Source organism: Hyaloscypha bicolor (assembly GCF_002865645.1).
Source record: "Hyaloscypha bicolor E unplaced genomic scaffold K444scaffold_16, whole genome shotgun sequence".
Taxonomy (NCBI): domain Eukaryota; kingdom Fungi; phylum Ascomycota; class Leotiomycetes; order Helotiales; family Hyaloscyphaceae; genus Hyaloscypha; species Hyaloscypha bicolor.
The window spans coordinates 2,124,373-2,136,092 of NW_020194518.1; the positions used below are offsets into that span (position 1 = coordinate 2,124,373).

At 22.4% G+C, this 11,720-nt stretch overlaps 1 protein-coding gene across 1 annotated transcript; it reads right to left on the reverse strand.

Moving 5' to 3' along the window:
• Positions 1–387: 387 nt before the first annotated feature.
• On the reverse strand, positions 388–2,545 carry K444DRAFT_553811 (HET-domain-containing protein). Its single transcript, XM_024876629.1, has 2 exons — positions 2,150–2,545; positions 388–1,991 (listed from the first exon to the last, which is right to left on the reverse strand). Exons 1-2 carry the CDS (start codon positions 2,452–2,454, stop codon positions 506–508), a joined length of 1,791 nt encoding a protein of 596 aa, XP_024742650.1. The 5' UTR covers positions 2,455–2,545; the 3' UTR covers positions 388–505.
• Between the last annotated feature and the right edge of the window lie 9,175 nt (positions 2,546–11,720).

Below are 11,720 nucleotides of genomic sequence, written 5' to 3' on the forward strand. Positions count from 1 at the left end.
TAGTAACTATTTTAGACCTACCCATCGAAAACACTGATCTTATGTTGTTCCCACAGCCATAGAGCTCCGTTAACAATTTGAATCTTCCTCCTTCGCAGTCACGCTAACACAATGTCTACCACACATTCAGTACATTGCATTGAAGACAATGGTAGAAGGTACGTGCGGTTGCATGTCTGGTGAGTAGTTAGCCTATGTGGGCACCGAGTATGATACAAGAATCTTGCTAAAACAATTAACTCCTCTATACTATATTACTATTGACATTCAGCCCTTGAAAAATCCGAGGCGGGCGAAATTGTATAAGTTACGATTCAAGATCACGAGAAGGAATTCGTAAAAAAACGAGTTTCACTTCGAAAGTTGATGCAACTTTATGGAGATGGGATAGTCTTCCAACGCTATTCAGGCCACCAGGGCCAGAAATTAGTTGACTTGATATAACCCCAACTTGAAAAGCACATGAAGAAATCCTGGCACTAAGGAATCCTTTAATGCATCAACATCAACGGATCTTCAAAACTTTCATTTCCAAATCTTTCTTCTCTGCATGCATTAATCCATGAACATACGCGAAACCCCTAATATGAAACTCCTCGCCATCTGGACGCAAGACTAAAGGATACGTGCTTCCACGTGCGACATAAATCACATCTCCCGGTCTAGTTGGAGATATCGAACATCCTATAAATTTGTCTTCAGTAATGAAAAAGCTCGATTCTGGGTATTTGAAGTCCCAGACTGGTTTGCCGAATAATCGTCCGTCTGCATTTTTGGAATCCTCGGACATGTCGGCTGGTATATACGTGTTGTATATTTCTTCATCGAGCGCTATCTTCAAGTAGGCGACAAATCGCTGGACTAGAAGTTGCTCGTTTGCAGGGTCGCTCTTCTCATTTAGACCAAAGGAGAACGATGTAGCAGCGGCGGTGAGTTCGTCGGCACTGAAGGGAACGTGTAACTGGCCATTTCGCATAGTCTTCAGTATCCTTTGCCAAATTTCCTTCAGCGTCTTTCGCCCCGAATCTGACTCCACCATTGAATTGCAAAAGATATTCTCGTTATAAGGTTCGACGAATTTGATAGGACCAATAATAAATCCAGAGAGAGATAATATGTTTGATTCCTTGTCAATGGACCAAATTGGACTTGTCTCTCCGGCGGGTCTCCATGGCAATGGCTTGCCAAATCGAAAAGGGTTTCGAAACAGCATAGGTATATCCCATCGCGGAACCCATGAAGGATCTTCGACGCCTTGAACGTAGAGCAAAATGTCGGTTGTATCGAAATTTACGAATGCTGCTTCGACAGAATCCCGGTAAACTTCGGCGGCTGACTTTGAGTAATCAGGCTCCAGCAGCTCTGCTCCCTTTCCAAGTTCCATCATGCCCCGGAGACCATATATTACATCTCTAGGATCCAAGCTGGAGAAGTTGGATGCAAGGTATAGCATTGAAAGCCAATTCTTTGGCAGCACTAGATCTGTCGTCACAGTTGCTGCCCACCAGCAATACGCATTCGTGAAGCCAAATGCTTTCGAGAACGCAGTTTCCATTGTGATATAGCACGCAACCAGACTAACTCGATCCCACAAGACCTCCTCACGGCCACAGTGAAGCAAACGCTCTTTATTAGCGTTCACTTCTTGGATAGCCCATACCCGAGTAAAGTAAGGATGCTTGTAGAACCAAAGTAGGGACTTCCACATGGCTTCAGTGCTAAATTCGCATTCATTTGGCACGGGAATAACCTCGCCAGCTGTAGCCATGATTTTTTGGTAAAGATTTTCCTCTGAATAGAGATCCGAGACTTGAATTCCAAGCTTTTGACACAAGAAGTCCGATATTGTGATGATAGAGTCTACTGCGACTCTTGCCTGGTGGTCCTCCGAATCTGGCCCGACCCAGATGAGGACGGTCTTCGCCTTCTGATAGATCTTCCGCATTTGGGTGACTTGGTAGCCACGTTCAGGGGTATCTGTTTGATTGATACTATTTCGGAACAAATCGTCAGACTCAAGAAAGCAGATGTGGGATTTGTAGACGTGAAAGAACCGTTCAACATCAAACCGACTGCTTTTGAGAGTCTGGCCTTAATTTAATAGATACCGCAAAGAAAGTAGCCAGAAGGAAATAGTTGGTCTACTTACCAGATAGCATCGGCCCACAATACTCGAGAGCGATCTTGGTATCGAAAGTGCTTCAATCCCCTCCAAAGATTCACGGTTACGTCTAAGCTTTTCCCATCGACGATGACTGGAGCTCTGGCCATTGGATCGCCCCAAGCATAGGATATTGCTTCGTATACCGGTAAGTCGGCCCAATGTACACTGCGTAACAGACAAGATATTGGATCGCCTTCCACGCCAGACAGAAGCTCAAGTACTCTGAACGACGTCTTTGTAGGCAAAGCCTCATACTGATATCGCTCCTCGGGATATTCGGCCATTTGCATGAGGACGAAATTTCTGTACTAGTATTAGCGTCGGTGATGCCAAGGACCAAAGGTTTTGGCGGAGAAGTGAGGTTGGATTAATGAACTTAATATGAAACCCGGATGGTGAGGTGGGCATGCGGGGTATGCGGAAAGCCGTGAGAACGTGTACGGAAAGCCGAAAGGATCACTCGTCCAAGCGAGAAACGTGATTTAGCGTTTACTGTTCACCCGACCAAAATTCGCCCGCACCTACACTCCGTACCTTCCCTATACATACCATCTCTCTTTCTCACTCTTATACTTATATATAGAAATAAGAATTAAAGAGAGAGAATAAATATTTTAAGTAATAATAAAGGCTTAGAAAAGGGTAAGGGAAAAGCAGCAAAGTATAAATATAAGCAAATTTTAATAAAATAAATAATTTATATAGATTTTTATAAAATGTAATATATTAATATAAAAAGCAAAACGCAAAATACTAAATTTAATTTTTATAATTTATTTTATTAAAAATTATTTATATTTATATATTAATATCTTTATTTTAAACTTTTATAATTATTTAAAAAAAATTACATTTTTTCTCTCTTTTTATATATATAAATATAAGAAAAGTAAAAAGAAACTATATTAAATATTTATATTATATTTTATAAAAAAGTTAAGTATTAAACTTTTAATATTTATTATTATAAATAAAAGCTTGATTTATATATTTAGCTAAAAGCCTATATTAGATTATATAATAGAAATTAGAGCCTTTATTATATAATATACTTCTTTAGATTAATAAAGTAATTATATATTATTTAGGAATTTTAAATATTTTAAAAAATATAATTTTATTTTTCTTATTTTTTTTTCTTTTAAAGAATTCTATTTAATTAATTAAATTACTAGTTTTCTTTATATAAAGGCCTAGCTTATAATATTAGAATTCTTTTTCTTTTATTTTTATGAATTAGAAATTATTTATATATAAAGCTAGAAATAAGAAATATTTAAACTTATATATAAAAAATAAAACTTAAAATAAATAATACTAAAAACAAACTTTATTTAAAACTATTTATAAAACTATTACCTTAATAAGACTTTAGAATATATAAAGCTAATAATAGGAAATATTCGAAATTATATATAAAAGCTAAAATATTAGCTTAACTAATTAATATTAAGAATTATTTGAATTTTTTTAGATTTAATTTAAAAAAAACCATTAAATTCTTTTATTATATAAAAATTTAGAAATAAGATTTCTAGTAATGAATTAATTAAATAAATAGCTATATAAAGCCAAAAAGTAAATAAAGCCTTTTTATAATATAATTCTAATAGCTATTAAAGCTAGCTATATAATAAGTAAATTTAATAATAAATCTAATTATATAAATTAACTAAATTAATAAATATATAATAATTTTAAATCTTTTATAAATATAAATATCGTTTTTATTTTATATATTTCTTTAATTTTCTTTTATAAAATAATTAAAAGCTTACTTTTGAATTTAATAAGTTTAATAAGAAAAACTTAATTTTATATTTCTAATTTAAAAAACCTCTATAAATAAATCTAGAAATTAATAAAAAAAAGAAAAGAATTTCGTATAAATTTAAATATTTATCTAAAAAAAGTAATAAGCTAAATATAAAATTAGAATATATCTAGAAAGAAAAGAATTTATAATTAAAGAATTTTTAAATAAATAGACCTGACTTTTTATAATTTATAAAAGTAATAAAAGGCTTTAAAGAAATTAAACTAAATTTAGTAGAAATTAATTTCTTTAAATAAATTCTTAAATAATTTTAATTATTTAATTCTAAAAATAAAAAAATAGAATTAATAAAATAAAATTTAAAAAGAATATTTTAAAGCTATTATTAAAACTAAATATATAAAAGAATAAAAAAAAGAATTATATAAGAAATATTATTTCTAGCTATAAATAATTAATAATTAATTAATTAAAATCCAGAATATAAGAGTTTATTATTTGAACTAATTAAATAAAAGTCTAAAAGTTCTTTTTTATCTAAAGCTACTTTATTTATTTAGCTAATAAAATAAGAGCTTATTATAAATTATATAAAATAATAATTAAAAAATATTTCTAATTAGATTTTTTAAAATAAAATAAATTAATAAAAAGAAGACTTTATATTTAATATAACTAAAATAATTACTTTATATATAATTATTAAATAAAGCTATATTTGAGTCTTTTTTAAGCTAATAAATTAAAAGAAAAAAATAGCTAAAAATAAAGATATTAAAAATAACTTTAAAAAAATAAAGGCATTTCGGGAAAAGAATAATAATAGTTTAAATAAGAATAGAAATAAGAATAAAAATAAGAATAGAAATAAGAATAGAAATGAGAATAGAAATGAGAATAGAAATAAGAATAGAAATAAGAGTAGAAATAAGAATAAAGAAAACTCGAATTTATATAATTTAAAAAAAGACTAGTTTTTAATAAAAGTTATATTAATTAAAAAAAAAATATATAATTAGATTTTATTTTCTTATATTAGTAATAATTAATAGAAAATGCTTTATATAAATTTTTATTAATATTAAATATATATTATATAAAATAATTAGTTCTTTTTTCATTAATTAATATAACTTTTATTATATACTAATTACTTTTAAGAAAATAATACTAGATATAATTAAAGAAATAATAGTATTTAATATGAAGATTAATAATTATTATAAATTTTATATTTTTCTTTATATAATTCTTAAAATTTTTAACTCAAATATAAATTTAAATATATAATAGCTTTATTTATAAAACATGCGAATTTATAATTCGAGATTAGAATTATTTATTTTATTATTAAAAACCGTAATATAAGATAAAATAAATAAATTATTAGTTTTTAGTTTATGAATAATAAATTATATATAAGTTTTAATAACTTAATTTTTTATTTAATAAAAAGAAATAAAAAGAAATATATAAAAGGCTTTAATTTAAAAAAAGAAAAGTAATTTTTATATAAAGCTTTAAAAATAATATAAAGGATTTTGAAAGATATTTTATTTATTTAAAGCTAATAAATTTATTATATTATAAGACTTATTATAAAATATATTTTAAAATAAACTTTTAGTATTATAAAAAATACTTATAGAATTATTAAATAAAGAATTTATTTAAATAAACTATTTTTTTAAATTTTTAAATTTTTTTTTTATATAAGAATTTAGTAAAGAATTACGATTTTATATAAATTATTAGAGCCTAAATAAATTATTAGAGCCTAAATAAATTTATAAAAGAGAATTTATATTTATTTTTATTAATTTATGAAATTCTTTAAAATTTTAAAAAAATAAAATAATTTATAAAACTTAATATTATAGCGAATTTTTATAAAATATATATTATTAAAAAAAATTAAAAAAATAGCTTTTTATATAAAATATAAATTTTATAAATAATTAATAATCTTTTTTAATTTAATAAATATCTTAATTAAATTCTTAGAAATTTTCTAAATAAGTTTTATTTTATTTATATAAATAATATTTGAATTTATTTATTAGAATTAAAAAAAAGCATTATAAATATATATAAAAAGTTTTTTAATAACTTTAAAAAATAAGTTTATAACTAAATATTAATAAATACGAATTTAAGATTAAATTAATAAAATATTTGAAATTTATTATAAAAGCCAAAAGAAGTGTTTATATAAATCTAATAAAAGTTAAAGCTATTCTGAATTAAAAGGCTTCGAAATTAATAAAAGATATATAGAATTTATTAATTTTATTAATATTTTATTCGAGAATTCTTAGAAATTATTTAATTTTATATATTAAAATAAAATATTTTTATAAATAAAACAAAAGCTATTTTTTAAAAACTTAAAAGAATATTTATTTTAGCTTTAATATTTATATAATTTAATTATAATCAGAAAATAACTTTTTTAAATAAATTCTTTTAAATAAAATATAAATAATATTATTATATAAATTAATAAAAAAAATAGTTTATAATTTTATATTTTTTTCAAGAAAAATAATTCTATAATATATAATTATAAAATTTATAATAAAGAAATAAAATATAAAATAAAAAAAAATATTTATTAATTTGAGATTTAAATAAATTATAAAGATTTATTAAATAATAAATAAAATAGTTTCTAAAATTATAATTTTAGAAAATAATAATAATAAATAAATATAATTTTTATAATAAAGAAAGAAATAATTATTAATAATTTCTCGAAAAACTTAATTCTTATAATATTAATAGAAATAAAAAAATAAATTAAAAAGAAGTTTATTAAATTTTCTAAATCCGGCTTAAAAAATCGAAATTAAAAAAAAAATTTAATTAAGAAATTAGTAAAATATAAAAGCCTAACTTATAAATATAAATTAATAAAAAAATATAAAAGATAAAATAGAATTTCTTTTAGAATAAAAAGAATTTCCTAAATTAAAATTAAAAAGCCGAGAATAAAACAAGAATTATATTAATAATAAATAAAAAAGTAAATAAAAAATAATATTTAAGATATATTAAAGAAATATTAGTATAATATTTTTCAAAAAAACAAGCTATATTAGATTATAATTAAAGTAATATAAAAAAAGAAATATTTATTATTTTAATTAAAATAATTTCTTTTTTTAAAATAATAATAATTTCCTAAATTAAAAAAGCTTTATATAAAACTAATTTAATTTAGTATAATTATTTAAAATAAAATATTATAAATACTTTTTTTATATAATAATTCTTTTAGCTAAATATATTAGTTTATATATTATTATAATATTTATAAGAAAAATAAATTTTAAAGAAATTATTATTAGAGATTTCTAAAGCTTTTTTTTATTTTAAATTAAATTTAATAAAAGATTTTAATTAATTTTATAATAAAATTTTTACTAAATAAAAAATATATTAAAATAATTATTATTATAAATTATTTAAAAAAAGATATAATATTTAAATCTATAATAAATATAATAATAATAATAATTTCTAATTAAAAAAAGTAATTTATAAAAATATTATAAGCTAAAATATATAAATTATTAGATATTATTTATTAATTATTTATAATATATTATATTAAAATTAATAAGTTTATAAAAATAATTAGATAATTAAAACTTTTATTTTTTATTTTTATAAATTATAATTAAATAAATTAAATAACTTTCTTATTATATATTAAATTAGTAATTAATAATTAAGATATTTTATTTCTAGAAATTGGTTTATTTTTTCTATTTTATAAATATTATATTAAGCTAATTATAAGATATGTAATAACAGGGTAATATATAAGTAGTTAAGGTAAATAAACTATAAAGTAATACTTGCAAGTATAACTAATTCTAAGTATTAATTCTAATAAAGACTAATTAATACCCTTTTCCAAAGCTAGAAATATCTCTTTATATATTTCCTAGTATTTAGCTAAGCCTATAAAGCACTTTACTTAACTAGGAAATATAATCTCATATAATTTGTATAATTCTAATTACCTATATAATTCCAATTATAAGCTTTATCTAAAATAGGAAACTAGATCTATAATATCTAATACCTATCTATATACTATTATATATATTTATTATATTAACTTCTCCTCTGGGCCCTTGTTCTTAAGAGGCCTAAGAAAACTGCAAATAGCTTTATAAATAATTCCCTGAAATCTTTCTGGCTATTAGTTCTCTCTAAAAACTTCCCATAATTATCCTATTATTATATTAGGTAATAGACTTAAGAATATAGTTTACTAATCCTATCTAGCTAACCCGTAAATTGCCTCTAGTAATTTCTCCTTATAAAAGTAGTATGGGTATAGTATATACTATTAGACAGGAAGCTTTTCTTCTAATTAGTTTATAAATCCTAACTTAGCCTCTATTTATAAATAAATTATTACTTTATAGGCCCAAAAGCTTGGAAAAGTTAATCCGATCTTCTGGTTTATTTATAAATCCCTTCTTTAGAATTTTCTGGATATTTCTAATATAGAACTAGTTCCGAATTCGTAATTACTATTTAGAGAGAGAATATTATAAAAAGGCCTCTCTTTTCCTACTAACTAATCTTCTCTTTCCTTAACTATAATACTATATCTAGCTTCTTCTTATTTCTTGCCTTTTTTCTTTAAGCCTTCTTTAAGCTTCTTTAAGCTCCTTTAAGCTTTATTTAAGCTTTATTTAAGTTCTCTTCTAATTCCCTTTTTTATTTCTTTATTTATTAAGATAAATATTTCTCTTAGTACTTATTAGCCTATTACTACTAATTTAGCTAATATTTTTATATTCTTAATTTGCTCTTACTATCTTTAATATTTCAAGAATATTACCAAGTTTCCTGACCTTACTTATATTAAGAGTAATAATTACTTAGTATATAATTACTATTATTCTAAGAATAAGAAATATAATTCTATAAGTTATAATTTCTTTTATTTATTTCTTATTCTAATATTATTTAAGGTTTCTTAAGTATATATAATATAGTTAAACCGCCTTCTTTAAGCTATTAATATATATAAATATCTTTCCTATTCTTTACTTAAAAGAGAAAAAGCTATTATTATTCTTCTTTTATACTAAATAATATATACTTCTTGTATTAAAGCTATTATTTAAGGCTAACGGATTCCCCTAATAATTCAAGAAATAAATCAAGTAATTCTTATTAGCTTAATATAAGTATAAAATACTTTTAATAATATAGTTAATATTCTTTAGTATTAAGTAAGCTTATTTCTTTCTCGTTTCTTACTAATAGCTAATAGCTTTATAAGCTAATTTATTACCTATTTCTCGAGAGAATTCTAATAAAAATAATAATAAGAATAATAGAAAATAGTTATAAGAATAGAATATTTATAAGATATAGAAATTAGAGTTTTTAGAGTTTTTAATAATTTTTATATAATTTTTTCAAGAATAAATATATGGTTTTTAATAGTTTCCTAATAAAAGTATTTATTTTTTATATCTCTATTTAACTAATAATATTATAATATTACTCTTTTTTAAGAATTCTTATAATTCTTGAACTATATTCTCTAGATTACTTAATAGTTCCTATATATTATCTACTAGTAAATAGCCTTTCTAATAAACGAGATACTTTCTTTCTTTTCTGCTTTCTTTATAGGCTATAATAGATTTTACCTCGAATTCTTCTTTGCCCTTAATCTCGACTAGTTCTAGTTCTATTATAGTACTAGCTTATAGGTACTATAATTCTAAAAAAGAAATATAGAAAATATTATAGATCTAATATAATAATAGTAATTTTAAGTAATATATTTATTTATATATTCCTATAACTTCTAGAACTTTAAAAGGGCCGAGATATCTATTTACTAGCTTTATACTAGGTTATAGCTATTAAATATTCTTTATATAAAGTATAACTTTATTATATATATTAAATTCCTTATTAATATATTTCTTATTATAATACTTTTTCTATATATTTACTACTTCTTATTATTACTTCTCTAATACTTTTCATTTTACTTAAATCCTCTATATTCTTTTTTATATTACTAGTACTTCTTTTTCTAGAATATTATTCTTAATATATAGTTTAATACTAGGATAAAATCCGTATAATATATAAAATAAAGAAATTCTTATTATTAAATATATAAAGTTATTATATATAAATTCTATAAAAGCAAGCTTTATTACCTAGTTATCCTACTAGTAGCTAGTATAGTATCTTAAGTACTATTCTAAAGTTTGGTTTAGATTCTTTATTTATCTATTAGTTTATAAGTAAAATATTATATTTAACTATTATTAAACCTTTAAATAAAAGTATAAACTTGACTAGAACTTGCTTATAAAAATAGATCCTTTATTAAAGATTATATTTATAGATATACTAAAGTCTTTAATAATATAATATATAAATAGCTCTATTAACTCAAGAGCTGAGATCTCTTTAGTAATCGGAATATATTATATTATTTTCGTATATCTATTAATAATAATAAATATAGAATTATATGCCTTATTATAAAACCTAAAAAGAAGTAGTTCTATAATAAAGTTTATAGTAATTTCTTATTATAGCTTAGAAAAAAAGAGAAATAAACTAAGTATACTATATAATAAATATCTTTTTACCTTAATTCATTAATATATAAGGCAAGTTCTAATATAGTTTTTTATATTTATTTTTATACTTTACTAGAAGTACTTTCTCTAGAGAATCTCTAGTATCTCACTAGTACTAAAATACCTATTTATAGGATTATTATAATTGGCTTATAGTAATTCTTTTTTAAAAGCCGGCTTATTTAGTATATAGATAGTACTCTAATATCTTAATAACCCAGATATATTAAGTTCCCAAGTCTTAATAGCTTTAGTAAAAATCCCCTTTAAGAACTATTTATATTACCAGTATTATACTAATAGATTAAGCCTTTAGTACTATAATAGTAGTTTAAATAGTATCTCTTTGCCTTTCTTATATACTATTTTGAACCTAGTTACTCATATAGCTAGAATCTGTAATATATACTATTTATAACTAGCTATACTAGTAATAGGCTAAAGTAGTAGTATCTCCGGTACTATTTCATTACTAAAATAGACTTCTCTTTCGGAATTCCTTAGTATCTTGCTAATTAAGAAGTACTTATTTCCTTTTTCCTAGACCTTAAATTATAGTATTATAGAAATAGTATAGTATTCTATTATTATTACTTATAAGGCTCTCTATTCTATATTCTATAGCTTATTATAAAACATAAATAGTAAAGTATTTTTATTTATACCTATTATAAAGTCTAGCCTTCTTAATAGCCTATTAATAGAGTTACTATATCCCGGCTAATATTCTAAAACAAAGTTAAAAATAGCTAGCTTCTTTATCTATCTTATCTATTAACTATTTAGTTTTCTCTTAGTTATAAAATATTTCAAGTTATTATAATCTATTTTAATAATAATAGTATACTAGATATATACTAGGTAATACTACTAAGTACGGAATACTAGAATAATAGCCAAGAGCTTAGAATTATATATCTTATATCTACTCTTAATTATAGTTATCTTTTTTAAATAGAAAATAATAAAGTATTACCTAACTTTTGCTCTCTTACTAAAGAGTTAGGAAATCATATCTATAACTATAAATCCTGAAATATCTGTTTCTATATAAATCTTTAAGGCTAGATTAAAATAATAAAGAATTAGTACTATTATAAATATAATTTATAGCTCCTTAAAAGCCCTATCTACC